Source organism: Desmodus rotundus, chromosome 12, assembly GCF_022682495.2.
Source record: "Desmodus rotundus isolate HL8 chromosome 12, HLdesRot8A.1, whole genome shotgun sequence".
NCBI lineage: Eukaryota > Metazoa > Chordata > Mammalia > Chiroptera > Phyllostomidae > Desmodus > Desmodus rotundus.
Genome location: NC_071398.1, coordinates 1,658,795 through 1,678,816, shown reverse-complemented (window position 1 = coordinate 1,678,816; position 20,022 = coordinate 1,658,795). Strand labels below are relative to the sequence as shown.

Genomic DNA, 20,022 nt, shown 5'->3' with positions numbered 1-20,022 from the left:
GAATGAATGAATTAATGAATGCTTGCATGGATAGGCGGACACGTGTCCAGGAGCAACAGCTGATCCATAGGGGGCCCCAGACCCAAAGGCCTACTGGAGGTCCTGGCTCTAGGCCTAGCGACCTGGCGCTGTGACCTTGGGCACATCCCCGCCCCAACTCGGGGGCCGGAACCCTGCGTCTGGGGGGCGGGGAGGACGTGCAAAGAGCGACAGTGCGTGCGCAGGGCAGGCGGATTGACTGCAGGTCCTCCAGACCAGCCCCCGGGCGGAACCTTGGCCCTACCTAGCCGGACTGCTGCCAGGCCCGAACCCTTGTCGCCCACCGTGTTTACATTCCCCCAGGGCCGGCCACGCGGCTTCTCGCCGCGTCTGCCCGGCGCGGCCCCGCCCTCCGCGGCGCGCGCCAGCCAGCCTCCCGCGCCCAGCCCCGCGCAGGCCCTGTCACTGGACCCCGCCCCTCCGGCGCGCAGGCCCTGTCATTTAGCCCCGCCCACCTTACTGGCTCCGCCCTCCGGCGCGCTGACGCCACCACTTAACCCCGCCCCACCAACTCCGGTTCCGCCCCTAACCCAGCCCCTGAGGTGGCCCCGCCCCCAGCGGTCCGGCTTCTCCTCCAGTCCTCGCGGCTGAGGGCGGTGCTGAACACCGCGCCGGGCAGTCCGGGCGCTCCGCGGGGCGGGGCCGAGGGTGGCGGGAGGGTGCGGGGGCGGGCCGGGGGCCGGTTCCGCGCGCTGAGATTTTTAAATGTCCCGCTCTTCGCCGGGCGCAGGAGCAGCCGGCTCGACCGCCAGCGCGGTGTAGGGGGCAGGCGCGGATCCCGCCACCGCCGCGCGCTCGCCGCCACCGCCTCCCGGCTCCCGGCCTCCCGCTCGCCCCTCAGCTCGCCTGCCTCCGGCCTCGGCGCGTGCTGCCTGCCTGTCGCGACCCGGCTTCGGGTGAGGCCCCGCGCGGCTGCGAACGGAGCGGCGGGCGAGGACTCCCGGGTCCGGCCAGCACGGGTGGGGTGGGGTGGGGGTGGGGCGAGGCCGGGTCGCTGGGTCCCCGGGGGCGTCAGCGCGGGGTGCCCGGGCAGGGTGTCTCAGAGGGGAGCAGGGGAAATGTTGAGGGGGAGACTGAGGCAGCCCGGGCCGCGAGGGCGTCGATGGGCTGGCGGAGCTTTCGGAGGGTGTCGGGGCCCCCCCAACCCCGGGTTCGGACCCGGTATCGCGGGCTGTTGGCGGCGCCGTGGGTGACAAGCCACCCCGGGCCCATCGGCCATTTTCCCAACCGGGCCGGGAGGCTCCCGCCGCTGCCGCGCGGGAGGGGGAGGGGTGTTCGGGGAGGGCCCGCAGGCCCGGGTGCCTGCCTCGGAACGTGCTCACCCCATGGCCCGCTTCGTGCCCCGCAGGCCTCAGGTCTGACCCCGCGCCCCACGCCATGCCGAGGGAGAGGTGAGTGGCCCGGCCCCTGCGGGGAAGGGAGTGTGTGCGGCGGTGGGGGAGGGGTGGCCCGCACCCGGGACCACTCGCCCTCACCTTGGTGCCACCCTGGCTTTGCAGGGATGCCAAGGAGCCTGACGACATGAAGGAGGAGAGCGGCGCCGACGTCTCCGCTCACTCCAGGAAGAGGAAGGCAAATGTGGCCGTAGTGAGTACAAAGGAGACAGGTGGGGGCGCATGGGCCCCCCATCTTACCTGGGTGCCTGTCGGGGCTCTGCCCAGGTAGTTATTGATTGGGGGGTGCGAAGGGACCGGGCGCGTTTGCGGAAAAGCTGTTCGCAACCCAACCAGCTTTCTTTCTCTTCTCCGTGTGTTTCGTCTGCGCGCTGCCTGGCGTTCGGGGTTGTCTGCTGTCAGTTTTTGCAGGATCCCGACGAAGAAATTGGCAAAATCGACAAGCCCGAGAGAAGCCAGTGCGGCAGTCAGGTGGGCTCGCTTGCTGGTTGGGCCTGAGTGGGGGCTGCCTGCCCGTGGGTCAGTGGGGTCTCGTCCTGTCTGGCCACGTTCGGAAGGCTTTTCTCCGTGGCCGCGGTCCTGTGGCTGTGCGCCGCGCAGGTCAGGGGGCGCGACCTCTGCCAGCCTTGGGTATGGAAACATGTGCCCATGTCCGGAAGAACTGTAGTGAACGGGAAGTAACTCGGTCCTTTCCTTCTGCCCTCGAGGAAACTGAGCCTCAGCGGCCTGAGGCGGAGTCCGGCCTCCAGCCTCCTCTCTGGGCTGCTGAACTGGGGGAGGGCCGGACCCGTGGCTCTCTGGGTGCCTGGGATGAGGGGGCTTGTCTGTGTTCACAGACGGCTCCCCCCACGCACAGTTGGGTTTTCATCACAGAGCTGACGGCCCTCCCTGCCTCTCCTGCTGCCTGTAGGTCAGGTTTAAAACTTGAACCCTGCTTCTGGAAGCTCTTCCAGCCCACCTGGCTGTGGCCTGTGGTGGTCGCCGCCTGCAGCGCCCCCGGCCTCAGCCCGAGGGCCAGTGGGCCGTGCTGTGTGACGATGTGTGTGTCCCACACACTTTTTTACTGACTAGCCCAAGCCTCTCGCCCCTCCTTCGTGGACTTCCCGCCACATTTCCCGCGTGCTCCTGATAACATTATAATATCAGAAGTTTGTGGCCGAAAAGCTTGTATTATCTCTTTACCTCCAGAAGTGGCTGCAGACTGTAGTTACAGCTGCAGCCGGGAAGCTGCCTATCTCCAGACTAGCCGGCCAGGCCTCCTGACCCCGTCACAGGTGAACGTGAGCCGGAATGGTGTCTGAGCCCAGGGCCGCGGCCCCGACACAGGGGACAGTGGGCAGTAGCCACGGCCCACGTTGTGTGCAGTCGGCGCCCCTGCACAGGAGGGCCTGGCAATGCGCATTTCTGGGCCGGTGCCGCCAAATAGGGCGCGGGGGTTTGTGACTTCCTTCTCCGTTCAGAGAAGAAATACTTCACTTGAGAACAGGAAATAAGACAGTGCATCCCAAGTTCTTTCCTTTTTGTTCTTTTTCTCCCCTTACAACCGATCGTGAAACCAAGCAAGCGGACTTTTGTGGGTCTCTCTACTTTTTGAAATTCAAGTTTGGTTATTTGTCAGCTGTGCTTGCACTGAATTTCCGATGGAGGGCGCGGCAGACGTGGTGTCCACGCTGACTTCTGGTGTTTAGAGGGGTGTCTGTTTTGAAGGATCACTTTGTGTGTGTTCGGTAGGGCGGATGGCTAGGATGTCACCGGCTCTTCATGGAGCAGTTGGAGTCTGGCTATTTCTTCTCTGTGTCCACTCATGAAGCTAGGATTTGGGGCGACACGGAGCCCTTTTGCCTGTTACACAGAATTACATGTTACCCCAGCTGGCCCAGCACAGCAGCTGCCACGCCCACCTCCGTGTAGCTGCTCCACCGGGACCGCATGGGGCCTGTGACTGTCCCCTGGGCTCGGGGGGAGTGGACTTCACCGAAGTCCATCTGACAGGTCCCTGTTGTCGTGCGGGACGCAGCTTTCTCACAGAGGCGGAAGCCTGGACTTCCATCGGTTCTCAGGATGCCCTTTTGTGTAGGCAGTTCTCTGCCAACTCTAAGGGGCACGAGGAGCCGGGCTGTCAGGAACAGGCAGGGTTGGGCTCTTGCCACTCTCCAGAACTCCTTCCCGAAGAGCGGCTAACCGCTGTTTGGTCGAGGAAGGAGACCAGAACGAGAAGGGGAGGCCGCCTGCCATCCGGCAGGGTCTGCAAGAGCTGCCTGGGTCGTCTGTGTGCCCTGCACCCGGAGCCACAGCAGCTCTGGTTTTGCTCTCCTCGGTGCCCCGGGACTGCTCGGGCCCCCTGAAGCCCCGGGGGGCTGGGACAGGCAGACCTAGAGCCCCAGCCCCACGCTTGTTTGTGGTCAGCTCAGTTGTCCTTGCCTTCTCCGGCCAGGACCTTGCAGCATCAGACTCCCGCAGGCTTCCATGCTGGCAGGCTGTCACCTGCCACACGGTCAGCAGAAGCGCCATCTTATCATTTCAAAAATCAGCCATGTAAGAAAACAGAATGGTGGTTACCAGAGGGGAAGGGGGACCGGGGAGGAAAGTTTTTAAAAATCGGTTACAGGCTTGTTTTTGGGGGAGGACGATAAACCGTAGCTTTATACTGAAAATTTCCTAAATGGTCAAGGGACCTAGGTATTTTCTAGATATTGCAAATTGAATAAGGTTAGATATCCAGCATCTTGAAAGGAAAAGCCCCCCGTTTGCTTTTCAGTGACGGTGTGTTCACGCGTCATTTGGTTGTGTCTAACCCTCTGGTGTGTGGCTTCGGGGCTGGAGTCAAAGGTCTTGGCATCGAGGCGTCTGTCCCACAGACGTTGGTATCACCTGTGCCTGTGGCTCGACTTGGTTCCCGCTGGCAGAGATTCTTGCCGTTCTGTTTTGAGTGGAGGGAAACAAAAGGTCCCTGTTACGTAGCATGTTCGGCTGGTCCCGCAGCCCAAGGACGTGTTGTTCAAAGTGGGGAAACAGTCGTGGACGGCGATTTACACTTTTGATCTTTTATTCTTGTGAATGGGGAGTGCTTGTGTAAGTACTTTTGTTGGCAATTCTGCCTTCCGCTTCTGAGAAGTTTTCTAATTTTATTTATTTTTAAATGTTTTATTTCTTTTTAGACAGAGGGGGAGCGAGGGAGAAAGAGAGGGACAGAAACACAATGTGTGGTTGCTTCTCACACACCCCCAGCTGGGGACCTGGCCCACAACCCAGGCCTGTGCCCTGACTGGGAATTGAACCGACCACCTTTCAGTCTGCAGGCTAGTGCTCAGTCCACTGAGCCACACCAGCCAGGGCTAAGAATTTTTGTAGCTGGGCTGTACCTGTTAAAAAACAAATCGTGACCGAGCCATCCCCCAGGGCACTACCGTTGTGCCCAGTGTCTCGCCAAGCTGCACGTGGACCTGTGCTCTGGTTTTGGTGACAGTCTGAGAGTCGTTCGCAGTGGGCAGTGTCTCGCCCCTCCTGCACTCCCGGTGCCGCTCCTGCCTCTTGGGACAAGGGTGCTCCTGCCTCTTGGGACAAGGGTGGGACAAGGACGAGCAGAGGTGGAATGCTCCCGCCCTCAGCATTTTCTCAGATGCTGACTCACACTTGTGGACCTTGGAGCTCAGATGGTGGTGGAATGAAAGCTCGGGGTCCTTCCCGTGGCTCTTCCTCACCCAGGCGTCTCCGCCCCACTTTGGCCAGGACATCCACTTTAGCCTGGAGGTGGCTCTCCCGAGTGAAGACACGCCTTGAATTACTGGCTCTTCCATAAATCACTGCACATGAAAGTAGCTGGTTTCCATCAACATTGAAAAACATGTCTTTCCTTTTTAGCCTTGGGACGACCATGCAGCCTGTGAGAACCCGTGCGCCCTGATCCCCACGCCAGACAAAGACCAGGACGAGCTGGGGTACCCGAGCTCCGCGAACAAGCCCCCCATCGCCAGGCCGGCCCGAGCCTCGCCCCTGCCTATGCTGAAGTGAGTGCCTGCCCGCGCCTCGCGGCCCCGCCCATCGGTGCTGTGGGCGCACACTGACCCTGTCTGTCGCCTTGTCGCCTGGCGGTGTTTTCTGCAGCTGGGCAAATCGAGAGGAGGTTTGGAAGATCATGCTGAACAAGGAGAAGACGTACCTGAGGGACAAGCACTTTCTGCAGCGGCACCCTCTCCTGCAGCCGAAGATGCGAGCGATTCTCCTGGACTGGCTGATGGAGGTGAGCTGGTCTCCCTGGCGGCTGGCAGCAGGGCCCTTTGTAGACCTTCGAGCCGATCCGATCTCATGGGTTTGGTCCCACGGCACATTCCGAGCCTTCGACGCTGTGGTCACACTACCACGGTCTCACTTTTTCCTCGTTTGCTTGCGTGCTTCCTTGAAAGAATTTCTGAAGTCTCTGTACCCCCTGGATGTTTTTAACTTGGCATCTATTTTTTTTCCTGTACAGTTTTGCAGCCTTTATGCCCTTGGAGTCAAGGAGGGAGCGGGGGAGGTTACCTGAGGGTGGGAGGGAGCAAAGTAGGGGCGGGGTTACAGGGGAGTTAAGATTATGTGCTCTCTTGAGGATTAAGACCCTCGCCCACCTGGAGGGGAATCACTTCTGGCATCTCAAAGGTGTGTCAACCTAGATGCACAGAGACGGGGGACAGGACTGGCTTAGAACCTTTCACTACCGAGGTGGCGTGTCGGGGGCGTGGCTGCATGGCCACCCACCATGACCTTCCCAGTCAGGAACGGATGACCGGATCACCCTGGGAGGCTCCTTTCCATCAGCCCCCTTCCCGCCCACAGTTCCCCCTCGTGGCCCTAAATCAGTCTGGCAGGTGCGTTGGTGACCAAGCTTTGGGTGGGATCGAGCAGTCTCAGTGCTAAGAAGGCTCACTCTTGTCATTGTCCTGTTGGCCACGGGCGAGGGGCAGCTCGGTGACCATGGGACCTGAGGTCAGGCCGAGTTTCCCCAGTATGGCGGCGGAAGGAAGGGCAGGAAGGTGGCGGGGCCGTCCTCATGACAACACCGGGTGGTCCCTGCCCGGTCACAGCGGGAGCCCCGCCTTCCGCCCCATTTCTGCACTTGGGTCTAGGGTGATGGGCGGTTGGTCTTTGCCGTCAGGGTTTTGGTCTTCGCAAAGGTGGTCTTTCTCAGGGACCTGTGATCGTGGGTGTTCGATCTTTGTTGACTAAACTGCTTTCAGATGCACCCAGTGGGGTGCGGGTCACTGCTCTCTGATAGCCTCTGCCACCACTTTATTCACTAACTTTTTTTAAAGGTCTCGTTTGTTTACTTTTAGAGAGAGGTGATGGAGGGAGAGAAACATCACTGTGTGAGAGATACATTGATTGGTCGCCTCTCACGTGCCCCCAACCCGGGACCTGGCCCACAGCCCAGGCATGTGCCCCGGTGGGGAATCAAACCAGCCACCCGTCAGTTCACAGGTGGCGCTCAATCCACCGAGCCACACCAGCCGGGGCTGTGACATCTTCCAGCAGTATTTGTCTTGCATGATTTGTGTGGATTACAGATAGTGAATATCGGGTGTCAAACTCATTTTCACGGGGGGCCACATCAGCCTCGCAGTTGCCTTCAAAGAGCTGAATGTAATTTGAGGACTGTGTAAATGTAACTGCTCCTTAACAGTTAAGTGACAGCTCGGCACTGCCGTCGGGTAGAAACAAGGTGCCGGGCCGGATAAAACAAGGTGGAGGCCGGATTCAGCCCGCAGGCCTTGTGTTTGCCACCTGTGCCTTACGGTAGTGAGGGGCACAGGGCGGCGGTGTTAAGAAGATCATCAGGAAGGGGACACACAAGGATAGCACTGGTGTTTGCTGAAAGCGAATCTGTGGCCTTGGGCCTGCGTGGTTCAGACCCACCTGGTCAGCGGTCTGCCACGCTGAGGTGGTTGACGGGGTGTCTAGTGCTGTTTCTCTGGTGGTTTCTGGGCGCCTCCTCTACTTGGGAACCCCGCGAGGCACTGCGCAGACAGGTGCCCTGGTGAGGAGTGGCAGGCCTCTGCCGCGCCAGCCCTGGGTTTGCGGCACAGGTCGCCTGTGGGTGTGGGCTCGAGGGCACGACTCCAGCCTCGCGCCTGTAAGCAGCTCGGGGGCAGGGCATGGAGAGTTTGGGTATATCGCAGCCTCTGGTAGATGTACGTTCCGGCCTGTCCACTCTCTTCCTGGTGTCGCCCAGTCGTGAGGAAATGGGGTCATGCTTTCCTGGAGCCATAACGAAACTTCCAAAGGGGGGCAGCACTCTGAGAAGATCTGGTTTTTCCGTGACAGGCAGTTCCACCAGGCTGCGAACGCGTGCTCTGAAGTTGTTGCAGAGCGCGGCCCCCGCCCCCTCCCGCCCGAGTCCGTTTCCACTGGGCCCGTGCTTAGGGACGAGCAAGAGGACCGTCCCTTCGCAAAGCCGACTTCTCTCTTGACTCACGGATGTTGTCCTTCCCCAAATGCAGGGCGAGGCTTTGTCTTCCTGTCTCTCCTCACGCAACTATTCTAAAACTCACTCAACGCATTTTCAGGTGTGCGAAGTCTACAAGCTTCACAGAGAGACGTTTTACCTGGCGCAGGACTTCTTCGACCGGTACATGGCCACGCAGCAGGACGTTGTGAAGACGCTCCTGCAGCTCATCGGCATCTCGTCCCTGTTTATCGCTGCCAAGCTCGAGGTGCGTGGCCGCCAGCTGCTTGTGACACGGCCTTTGCCACTCCCCGGGTCTTGCTGAGCGTGGGGTGAGGTCGGCTCTGTCTCTGACGCATACCCTACACTTTTCTTATTGGAGGCCTTCTAAAGTTAAGAAACGCCAAAAGAAAAAAATGCTAAAAGTTAACCGAGAGCGAAAAGCATGAGTGCGTAAAATGCCTAGGTCATTGCAGTGACTTGGAGCAAAAATATTAGACCTTGGCCTGAGAGGATTGAAATGCCAGTGTGACGGGAAGGGTGGATGGGCCCGGCTTTCAAAGATGTTGCTAAAGGTCTTTTGAAAGATGAAAATTTCGAAGGTGTTCCCAGGAAGTGGAAGTTTGAGTGAGTGAGTGAGTGAGTGATAGGAGAGGGCGGGTGTGGCATTCTCTCTTTCACGCCATGGGATCCACCACAGCGGCTCTGGGGTTCTGCCCATCAGCAGCGCACCCCGCTCTCTCCAGGCCAGGAAGCTAGGAACAACAACTCCAGCTGTTCATTACAGGTGCGGGGGAGCAGGGAGGAGGACGGGTGGCTTTTGCTACTGGTTTCTTCCATTCTTTCCTCGTAGGAGATCTATCCTCCCAAGCTGCACCAGTTTGCTTACGTCACGGATGGGGCCTGTTCAGGAGACGACATTCTCACCATGGAGCTGATCATCATGAAGGTCGGCCATAGTGCCTTCTCTCTCAGCCACGTATCACCTCCCACACCCCGGAGTGCACCTGGCCGGGCATGGTCCCGCTGGGCACACGGGTCCTGGGTCCCTGGGCCCGGTCTGCGTTTTCACCTCCTTTGGAGGACAGAGGGGAGCAGAGTCGTCTTTCCTTTCCCAACCACGGGCCTCTTCCTTGTTGCCCACAGGCTCTCAAGTGGCACTTAAGTCCCCTGACCATCGTGTCCTGGCTGAACGTGTACATGCAGGTGGCCTATCTGAACGACCTGTACGAGGTGCTCCTGCCTCAGTATCCCCAGCACGTCTTCATCCAGATTGTGGAGGTCAGTGCCGGGGACAGGGGCGCCTGCCCTAACCCCCAGCCCGAGGCTCCACCTGGTGGGTGTCGGCCAGCCACTCAGCGCCCTGTTCTTCGTGCAGCTTTTGGATCTATGCGTCCTGGACGTTGGCTGCTTAGAGTTTTCCTATGGCGTCCTGGCAGCTTCTGCGCTGTACCATTTCTCCTCGTGCGAGCTGATGCAGAAGGTCTCCGGTAGGTCTGCGTCCCAGGTGTCCCCGGTGTCCCCGGCGCGGGGGCTTGGGGGCGGTGGCTGGCCTGGGCGGAGCCTGGCACGCCTGTCGGTTGCAGGGTTCCAGTGGAGTGACATCGAGAAGTGCGTCAAGTGGATGGTGCCCTTCGCCATGGTCATCAGGGAGACGGGCAGTTCCAAGCTGAAGCAGTTCCGGGGCGTTCCTGCTGAAGACGCCCACAACATCCAGACGCACCTGAGCAGCTTGGACCTGCTGGTGAGTCTTGTCCCCAGACACGGTGCCTCAAGTCAGGTCCCCTCCCAACCCCTCAGGAAGGAAAGTTGTGCTCAGTAGTACATGTGCCTCTGCGTGTTGTGTGGCGTGGCACAGACTTCTAGAGTGTTCTTGCTGTTCCTCCCCGCCCCCCCGGAGCAACGCGCACAGTGAGCTCTGCCCGAAGCACATTCTTCCACCCCACACCCCTCGCTTTTCTTCTTCCGCGCAGGACAAAGCCCAGGCTAAGAAAGCCCTGCTGTCTGAGCAAAACAGGCTTTCTCCTCTCCCGTCCGGGCTCCTCACCCCGCCGCCGAGCGGCAAGAAGCAGAGCGGGGACCAGGACGCAGCGTGACACTCCAGCCTCTTCACCAAAGACAGTCGTGCCCAGCCGCTGGCTCAGGTCCCCGCGGGCCTGTGCCGGGGGGCCACCTCAGCCACCCAGACTCGGCCCGGGAGAGCTGTCTCTCCTGAAGCACAGGTGTCTGTGGATGGTGCGGGGCAGGGAGAGGCGTTCTCATGGCATGCTTGGGTTTTTTTCCTGAGTGGGTCAAGTGCACCAGCCACCTCCAGGCGCCAGTGCGTGCTCCCGATGCTGCTACGGAGGGTGCTGCTTGGCCTGGTGGACACTGAGGCCGGGAGCTGAGGAGCTCGTGGTGCTGCTGGCCTCCCCGCGGGTGTCCTGGGTGTGTGGTGCTGCATGGGACAGGTGTGAGCGCTGGGCCCGCCGTCCACGTTGTCGGTTGACAATGGACAATGCCTTCTATGAACTGTTGTTTCTGAGTGCTGCTACGTCTGTCTGTTTTTAATAAAGGTAACACTGTCTTTGAGACAGCTGGTTTTATGAGCTACGTCTGGTCATTCAAGTTAGAAGGCAACTTCATGTTAAGTTCCTGACTTGAACTGCCTGCTTCCTAAAGCTTACCCTTTCCAGCAAATGCGTTTAAAAGGAAACTGGGAAAGCTCAGGGTGCTGCCTCACTTGCCTCCCCGGGGCCCCCGAGCTGGGTGGGGGCTCCCATGGGGCCGCACAGGGCCTCACCCACCCTAAAGTTCGTTTGGGAGACCTTCACACAGTGGCCGGGCTACTGTGAAGGAGGAAATGCCAAGTGAAGTCGGGTACAGCCCAAGGCCGTGATGTGGGACAAGCTCCGAGCCCGGCCACCGATGGAGTCGCCCCGGGTCTGGCTCCTGGGGGACGCCATTGCCACGCGAAGGCTTGGGGTGCGTGGCACACTCAACTCGGAGCCCGCGCCCAGTTCGTGCTCCTGCGCCTCACAATGACGTGGCGTACGCGTGGGCTCATCAAAGGGAGGGTGCATGAGCAGATAAATTTATTTTCAGCTTGGTGTTTTCTCTCATTCTGTAAAAAATACTCTGAAGTCCTGAGCAAAACCACCGTTTTCAATGTGTCATAACTCCGCGAAGTGGGAGCGCACATACTTCACGTTGCGATGTTGCGGTTCTGGCAGGTTCCAGGGCGGCTTCCTAGTAAAAGCGTGTTCTGAGTGTCCGGCTGATACCCTGCGTACCCTGATCATGCGGCTGCCCGGTGCGTCCCCCATGCAGACAGGTGCTCTCGCCTTAAAAAGGAGCGAGTTGTTAATGGTGGTCACTAGCAAGTGACTTGCAAAGAATCCTAAAAGTGGCTGATTCATATTAGGCATTTTCTGTGCAAAAAGATGGCACTAAAAACATGTCCATTTTCAGAGTTTTGTGTGTTGGAGAGCTTGACAAATGTGAAGTCACAGCGGCTGGAGAGTATGTCTGAGGGACACTAAATGACTGATCGATAGGCAAGAAGTCACCTTGCGGGGTCTCGTTGAACGTGATGGAACGGGTCGGCCTCATCTGTGAAACTGCTGAAACGCTGCATTCCTGGAAATTGACGTATTTTTTAAAATAACAGTGTTGCTATGGGCAGCTGTCCATCATCTGTGCCGGTAAAGGCTAAGTCCCGATGGGTATGGGCGATTTATAGTGATCGATTATTTTCTGCAGCTCTGCCAGGGACCCTAGAGCCCCTGCTACGGTGAGGTGGTGCCCCTCTCCAAGGAGCTCCCTCCAAACTCAAGCCCCTTTCGGGCTGGCCCTACACGCCCCTTTGCCAAGTCCTTGTTGCGTGATTCAGCTGGACCTGGCTGAGGCCAGGCGACCCTGAGTGGGTAACACTGGCAGTTCTGGTCCCCCTGGATGGACAAATGCTCTGAGATGCATTCCTGAGCAGGAGGGACCCAGAGGTGGCGTCGGCAGGCCCCTCGTGTACCTTCTTGCGTGGGAGACAGAGAAACAGCTCACCCATCACCATGCTGATGAGTGTCTTCAGCTCATACCTTGCACCCTGGACCCCACCTGACCTGCCCTCACATCCGTCCCCTGTGCCAGAGAAAGGACACTGGTCTCAGGGGGGTGGGGTGGGAGAGGTACCAGTGTCCCCCCAACGCCCCACCCACCGTGTGCAGCTCTTACCCCTGCACGGGGGACAGACAAGGCTGGGTGCGTGCGGACTTGAAGTTCTGTAGACGAGTAAGTCACTCTGGGACCCTTTACTCTCTGGAGCTTGGGGTGACCTCCCCTTCTGTCCTCGAACTCCAACACAAAGGAGATCGCAGTTTATTTGGGCAAAATTAGGCTACAGCTCGAGCAGGGATGGGAGAGGCATCAAATCGGATCACGTCTAGGCGGCTTTAGCCAGCTGCACCCTTCCCTACCGCGTTTTGAAATTCAAATCACATTTCTACCTTGGACATTGTCAGAAGACTATTTTTATCCCTGCTGTAATCATCTAATTTGCTGATTACGGGTCTCGAATTGCCACAGAGAACTCAATTTTTGAAAGAATTGTCCTGTTTGATCAAACACGTTATTCAGGCAGTATGGCCATTTGTTCCATAAGGGGAACCTGCCAGGCAGGGCCGACTGGGGGTAATGGCATTAGAAGCCCGCACTTAAAACCACGCATTAGCTAATCTACCGGCGACAATAGAGTCTTAAATATAATTTGCTGCGGATACTTCAGTTCCTGCGCCGCTGACAATTGCATTTAGTGTAGATTTTCCTACCTCATCCCAGTTCCGAATTTAACTCCAGGAGACTCATTCACGGGTTCCCAGGTTCCATTTCCCCGGAGCCTCAGACAGGGGGCGATGGTATCCTTTAATGAAAACCCAGCCCTGCTGCCCAGCTTTTAACCCGCCTTCCTGATCAGCGCCAATCCCCAACTGCGTGGCTACGGTGAGGGGCCGGTCTGTGGAGGGCTTCCGTCGTAAGACACGCGTGTGAGCAGCCTGTACCTGTGCTGGGCGCTACCTGCAGAGCAGGCAGGGTGCCGTGGGGAAGCTCAGGTGAGCCTGGGACCGGGGTGAGTGGGAAGCCACACAGGTGACGGTGTGGAAGGGTGGGTGGAGGGTGGGGACAGACTCCTGCAGCAGGAGAAGGTGGGCACGAAGGAGCGGAGGATGGAGGGACCCCAGGCAGAAGGGGAGCCAGAGGCCGTGTCCCCAAGGGCTTTTGCTCTTAGGCTGAAGAGGAGCCCAGGGTCCCAACAGCAGGGGGCAGTGTTTGCAAGGAGGGGAGTGCCGGGCGGATAGGCTCCACAGCGTTCCTGGGAAGGAACAGAGCCTTACACACACAGGTGAGGCCCCGTCTGCCTTCCCCGAGCCCACGGTCTTTGGCCCCCTGCAGAGAAGACCACTGCCCAAGGTCAGTGTGCAGGGTCCCCACACGTTTTCCTAGACTGGCACAAGCAATAGATTCACAGAAACCACTGGCCCGGGGCGGGGTTGGAGTTTAAAAATTCACAGAAACGGAATCAAACTGTACCCAGCATCCTGCCACTGTTTCTTTCAACATCCTTTCAAGGTGTGCCCGTGTTGGTGCCTGTGGGGCTGCCTTGATCCCGACGCGGGGGAGTTTGCTCAGCGGGAATGCGCCACCGCGCCGTATACCCGCGGAGCTGGCCCCCGAGCCCCTTTCCTGCGGTTTCACGACCACAGGAGGCGCTGCCAACAGGTGCACACGAGTGCCATGTGCACGGCTTTCCCAGGCAATTCCCAGGAATGACGCTGCATCTCTGCTCCACGTGGTCAACCAGTCCCCAATCCCAGCTCACACTCGGCACTGCCGGCCACACACCAAGCCCATCCGGTGGAACAGCCATTGTTCCACCGGATGGGCTTTGCTCTGGTTGTGAGGGTGAAGCACGTCCGGTGTACGAAGCTAGACAGCCACGAACACAACGCAGAAGCTGCAAGTCCGCGGAGGTGCCATGCTTCATTCACAGTTTCGGGGACGAAACAGTGTAGCTTGCTCCACGTTTTGACGTACACATGTAACACAACGAGGCTGCTTTTCTGCAGGGCTCTCCCATGCAATGGTAGCCTCTCTCCGTGGCTTTCAACGCACGTGCGCATACAAACCCCTTCTTTTTCATCGCTTAAAAAAAAAAAAGATTTTAGAGAGGGGAAGGGTGGGAGAAAGAGAGGGAAACACTGACGTGAGAGAGACACACTGATAGATCGGTTGTCTCGCACACACCCCAACTGGGGACCTGGCCCGCAACCCAGGCATGTACCCTGACTGGGAATTGAACTGGCGACCCTTTGGATTCACAGACCGGTGCTCAATCCACTGAGCCACACCAGCCAGAACAACTTTTGCTGCTCTTTTTCTGTGAGCACCTACCACTTGCTGCCATTGCTCAGCATGGAAGTTCAGGACATGGCACAGGACAGGTGCTCACTAAAGATTTGCTCCATGAAGAAATGGGCAGCCAGACTGATTCTTACACAAATAGGCACTTTCATTAAATTTCACACTTTTCCAGAAGAAATGTAGACCAGCTTCTACTTGTAAAAGATTAAGATTGAAAAGCAAGACACGAACAGGAGTGGATCAGACCCATGTCTGTGCTGGTGCCTTTTAGAGGCAAGCCGCCTCATACCATCGAATTCCAATTCCCCAAAGGGCGGGGAGGGCGGGCCGACACCCACGTGCCTGGCCCCGACCCGTACTCCCGCAAACAGCCGGCAGCCGATCCATTCTGCAGGACGGATGAACCAGCCGGGCAGGGGCCTCCTCTCCTTAGGAGGAAAAAAAATCAGAAATCCAGAGTTAACATCTTCCAGCATCACAGCCTGGGTCCTCCATAAAGTCCTCTGTGTCCCTCTGTGTGAGACGATGGCTCGGTCTGCAGAGCCTCTTCTGGAGCCATGTCCTCTGTCCCTGTCGGCTGTCCCCGAGGCTGTATGGTCCAGTCGGCAGGCGGGGGCTGCAGGTTGGTACTGGCTTTTGTCGTGTTTGGGCTGCAAGGGGGCTTTAAGACACGTGACCCCCCCTTGATACTCGGCAGAGCTCCCACCTGGACACGGCTCCCCAAGCTCCCCCTCCCGCTCCTTGCCCCCCCACCCCCCGCCCTGCTCTGTCCCAGGGGCCCATGCTGATCAGGGCCCAGGTGGGGCCCGGCGTCCTGAGAAAACACCATTCTGGAACCTGAGAATGTGGTGAGATCAGGAAAAGAAATGTTTCGAGAGCAGCAGCAGAGGTAGCACCTCCCCCACTTCACCCCCCATGACATGCAGGATGTCCGAACACATTTACCAATCAGGACACAGCTCTGTGCCGGCCCCCACGGGTGTTTGCTACAGATTCCTGGATGTACAGGGGGTCTGTGGGGCTTTCAGCTCATCAGTTACCCACGCTGGGCCTCAGGGTCCTCCTCAGGCCCGTGGGCAGGGCCCGCTGCACCTGGGAGCCCAGTCTCGTGGGCGCTAGGGGCTTCGCTCTGTTTCTGCTTGAACTCTGTCTTCCAGGTGGTGGCGAGAGGAGTCGAGTCGGGGTGTTTCCAGGTTTGCAGTCACACGCGGGGGAACTCCCCTGCTTCCTGTCACATGGAGGTTTCATTTCTCTAGATGTCAGGAGGGCTGGGGCAAAGTGACACTGGCCAGCAGGTGGGCTAGAAACTTGCCTGGGTCTGAGAGACGCTTCACCTCCTCCTTGTCCTCCAGGTGACCCCTGGGTGACCTTTGACCCTCACCCTGTCTAGGGCATGTGGGGTGAGAGGTGGGGCAGTTGTGATTCCAGGACCGCAGGGCTGCTGCCCAGGAAAAGTCCCCCATCCAAAGTCTGGTGCCTGGCCCCTCGGGTGGCCCTGGACATGGTCCAGGTGGGAGGGACGCTGGGCTCCCTCAGAGCCTCAGCCTACGCTGGGCTGTGTTCCCCCTGCGCTGAGTGGCTGAAACACCGTCTCCCCAGTTCTGCCTGTGACCCAGAAACTGAGGCAGGAGAGGACAAACTGCAGCACAAACGGAGTTCCCAGGTGGCTGAAGGGACTCTCTGTCATGCTCACAGGAGCGCCATCCAGGGCAGCGGAGCCGGGGCGCAGGTGCGGGCGCAGGTGCGCCCGGGTAGACTCGGCTGGCCCCTGGCCCCAGGAAGGAGGAAGGAGTCTTGCGAAGCTCAAAAGGTGGCTGGGGCGTTAGGAACTGTACTGCTTTCATCCTCAGAAGATGGCACCTCAGGAACCGACCCTGACGGTGCCCCAGGGATGCTAACGATTCCACCCTTTTGTTTCTGTTAAAAAAGAAAAGAAGAAAGAAGGAAAGGTCTCTCTGCCTGAGCCCCTCAGCCCCAGCGTGGACCTGGAGCCCAGCGAGGCGCTGGCTTCTCCCTGTCATTTTTGTGCCCCTGCTATCCCCGACAATGCCAACAGCAGCTCACTGGGTCCCCAGGCCCTGTCCCCATCCAGCTCCCTTCTGCTTTTTATTATTATTATATTTTTATTTTTAGAGAGAGAGAGGAGGAGAGGAAGAGAGAGAGACAGCAATTCACACACACTCATTGGTTGACTCTTGTATGTGTCCTGACCAGGGACTGAACCCACAACCTTGGCATATGCAGACGATGCTCTAACACACTGAGCCACCAGGCCAGGGCCACTCTGGTCCTGAATAACCCACCTAAGGTGTCCTGCAGTATCGGGGAGCCACCACTGTTAGTGCTTAGTCGTGCGCAGGACTCTTCTCTCCTCCCAGGGGCCCCCCCTTGCTGCACCCCAAATCGCGTTTCTCACCCGAGGGTTCGTTACGAAGAAAGAAAAAAAGATTATGGGCTTTCTTCCCACAATCCCTATCGGATCTCGTTGATTGGCACCAGTTAGGAAAGGGCCCGTGGGGGGTGGGGGGCACAGCGATGGCCGCAAGAGTCACAGGTCTCCTCCTCCCGCCCCAGAACGCAGAACTTGCTAGGAATGGCACCGAAGAAGAGTTCTCAGCCTAAGTGTGCTAGCCCTCCGTGGCCTCTTGTCCCCTCCCCGGTGTCCCCATGTGGCTGTGGCAGCTCCGGCCCCGAGAGGGACCCCAGGAAAGCCTCCGGGCACTGGACAGTGTCCCTGGTGTGAGTGGGTGAGGGGGATGTGCACGCCCAACGCCTCTGCTGCTCTTGGAACGCAAATGTTATGCGGCACGTGTGAGGAGACACACACAAGCTGGGGACAGCCATCGGCTCAAATGCCAGCCCCGTCCAGGACTCTCGCCCCAGAAAGGGCCTTCAGATGGCGTTTTGGTGACCTACTGCCCTACTTTACGCTGACATGTGACCCCCCACCCCCGCCCCACGTACCAGGTCACCTCAGCATGTGGGAAGATTTGAGAGGGGTCCCAACATGGCCACCTCTACCACAGCTGAGACAGGGCTGTTCTGGAACTTCATGCAGAGTGCTCAAGTGGGAGCCCTGGGCACTTCATGAGGGCGTCTGCTACTTGTGCCCGGCTGGTGATCCAGGGCCCTGCAGGCAGCCCTGGTGAGCCCGTGCTGAGAAGACAGGGCTGAGCCGTGGACATGCTCAGGTGGGAGGCCACCCACCCTGTGCTCACGTGCCCCGAACAGCTGCCGGACCCTGGCACCCTCAGCTGCCCGACTCCACTTCTGGAGAAAGTCTCAGCCGACCGCCTGCAAAGTCGTCCCTCACTGGAATCGCATCTACAAACCCTGGTTTCCTCCAGACAAGCTCAAACCTGCACAGATGGGCCCTCACACCACAAAGTAAAAATAACAAAGCTTGCGACTCCGGGCCTCCCTTCTTCCCTGGGCAGATGTTCCCCTGCATTTCGGGAGCGCTCTGCCTGCGTCTCCTCCTCCTGCGCATTCTCATCCCTTCTGTTGCGCTGGTGGGGAACAGCCGGGCCCTCCGGGTGTGCCCTTGCAAGGGCTTCTGGGCTGCCGTGGCCACATTGCCACTCATGGACTGGTCCCGGGAAAGGGTGGGGCATTGGGGAGAGGCCTCGGGTACGATAACTGGTAGAAGTTGGGGCAAGAGGCTGCATGCGTGCCCAGGGCGGGTGGCAGGCAGGATGGAGAGGAAGCTGGGGGTGCCTGGGTTTCTGAACCCCCAAACCTCAGTCAGCCCCAGGAGCCCTCATGAGCCATTCATGTTTATGGCCCCTGTGTGCTGGGGCACCAGGCCCTTGGGATGCCATGACAGACAAGGCAGCCCAGACAACACACGGCGACAGTTGACTGTAGTCTGGGTGGCCACAGACTCGGGTCAGGGAGGCAGAGCAGGGGGGAGGAAGAGAGGCCAGAGGCTGCAGGGACCCTGACCAGACCCACTGTGGCCCCCTTGATGGCTGGGTGCCCCTGAGGAGCCACAGGACCTGGAGCCCCAGGTGTGGGGGCAGCTCTGCACTGAGGTCTGCTTCACCCCTTGCCCCCCAAGTTTCCTCTCTGGTGTCTCCCAGGTTTCTCTGTGTTCTAGCTTCCACCTCTCTCTCCCTGAGACCAGCACCTGCCATCTCCCAACCTGCTCTGGGGGAGGAGAGACCAGGGGGCCTCACCAGCCAAAGCCCCAGGCCTGGGCCCCTGGAGCACAAAGCTTCTCTGTCACCCAGATGACCACTCGGGGTCCACCTGTCCTCTTTAGTGGAATGAGGGCGTCCGGTCCAACATCGCACTGTAGTTCAGGGAAGCTCCCAACAGGTGTGGCCATTGGTCCCGGGATGGGGGGTGGGGCAGGGAAGCGTCATTGTCGGAGAGAGACGTGCTGAGGCCGGCCAGCAGGTAGGTGAGCTAGGAGGGAGCTACCGGCAGCCTCGGGGCCACCACACAGGCGTGTGTCCCTGCCCTGCCTTGTCTCAGCGAATGCATCAGGATAAGTCACTTTGAAGGTGCCCGCGTGGAAACTTCCATAAAAGAGAGCCGGAGGGAAGGACTGCGGTCGGGGCTTCGTCTGGGCCCAGCCCGCGGGAAGGGGCAGTCCGGTCTCCGTGCGCGCGCGCGCGCGCTCACCGGCGTGCGCACCGCTCCGCTCTGCTGTCCCGGTTTCAGTCCAGTCATTTAAGTCGCCCCACCCCATTTTAGAAGAGAGGAAACAGACGCAAGGAGGTTCGGAAACTTGCCCAAGGTCACACGGGCGGGAAGGGGCCGGCTTCAGGGCCCATGGTCACTGCATGAGAAGCCCAAGTATGAAGTCCCGAACCCGACTGAGGGTTGGCCAGGTCCCAGCTATCGCTCTCCGGGGCTGCGTCCCGAGGGCGGCCCGGCCACACAAGCCTACAAAGAGGGCGCTTTACCCCCGGAGCAGGCAGCTCAGCTCCAGGGCGCGGGCCACCTCTTCCCGTGCCTCCCGAGCGTTCTGCCCCACGCGCCCGGGCCACCCCGCCGGCGCCGCTGCCGCGCGTCCCCGGGTCTCCACGGAGGAGGAGGAGGAGGAGGAGGAGGAGGAGGAGGAGGAGGAGGAGAAGGAGGAGGAGGAGGAGGAGGAAGCGGAGGGGGGTGGCGGTCTGGGGGGAGGGTGGCCCAGAGCAGGAGCCGTGAGTGTGCGGGGCGCGGACCCGCGGCGGGGTTGCTGCTGATCCCGGGCTCCGGGGACACACAGGTGGGCCCCGGAGGAGAGGCCAGCCGGTGAGCAGCGGCCCTGCGCCAGGGGCCCCTCCAGCTCCATCCCCGCCGCGCCCGGTTGAAGCTATCGCGACGTTTGTGAGAGCGCCGCCTCTGAGCCTCCTCGGGAGGCGGACACCACGGTCACCCCACCGAGCAGTCGGGCGACACAGGCCTTCCCGCGAGCCCCAGGCCAGGCCCAACCCCGAGGGGCGGGGGCAGGACGCCGGGTCAGGACCCCGGCCCCGGCAGGGAGGAGCCAGACCGCCCGGGTTCGGACCTTCCTGGCCACGTGGCCCAGGCGCACTTCCCGGCTCCGCCGTCCCCGGCCGGGAGACAGCGCGGAGCTCGCCGGTGACGTCCCTTGGGGCGCCGCCCGCGGCGCCCAGCCCAGCCCAGCCCGACCGCGCTGTTCGCCTCTGCAGCGGTGGCTGGAGCAGAACCGGGCGCTGAGGCTCCTCGGGGCGCACGCCGCCCGCGCCCGGCCGCCGCCTCCCAGCAACTCTCCTCGGGCTTCCCGGGCGGGCTCCGGCCGCGCGCTGCAGCGACCAGCTTTCC

At 59.9% G+C, this 20,022-nt stretch overlaps 1 protein-coding gene across 1 annotated transcript; it reads left to right on the top strand.

Moving 5' to 3' along the window:
* Nucleotides 1–756: 756 nt before the first annotated feature.
* Nucleotides 757–10,422, top strand: CCNE1 (cyclin E1). The gene is made up of 12 exons (XM_053915472.1): nucleotides 757–935; nucleotides 1,388–1,430; nucleotides 1,539–1,626; nucleotides 1,836–1,904; nucleotides 5,295–5,440; nucleotides 5,538–5,673; nucleotides 7,973–8,119; nucleotides 8,705–8,800; nucleotides 8,998–9,132; nucleotides 9,230–9,341; nucleotides 9,438–9,595; nucleotides 9,825–10,422. The coding sequence occupies exons 2-12, from the start codon at nucleotides 1,417–1,419 to the stop codon at nucleotides 9,945–9,947; spliced, it is 1,224 nt and encodes a 407-aa protein (XP_053771447.1). The 5' UTR covers nucleotides 757–935; nucleotides 1,388–1,416; the 3' UTR covers nucleotides 9,948–10,422.
* The last annotated feature ends 9,600 nt before the right edge of the window (nucleotides 10,423–20,022 follow it).

Bases quoted from the DNA above. Each gene is read 5' to 3' on its own strand.
- CCNE1 (XM_053915472.1), top strand. The intron at 8,801-8,997 runs GTCGGCCATAGT...TGTTGCCCACAG, and splicing joins TGGAGCTGATCATCATGAAG to GCTCTCAAGTGGCACTTAAG. The intron at 9,342-9,437 runs GTAGGTCTGCGT...TGTCGGTTGCAG, and splicing joins GCTGATGCAGAAGGTCTCCG to GGTTCCAGTGGAGTGACATC.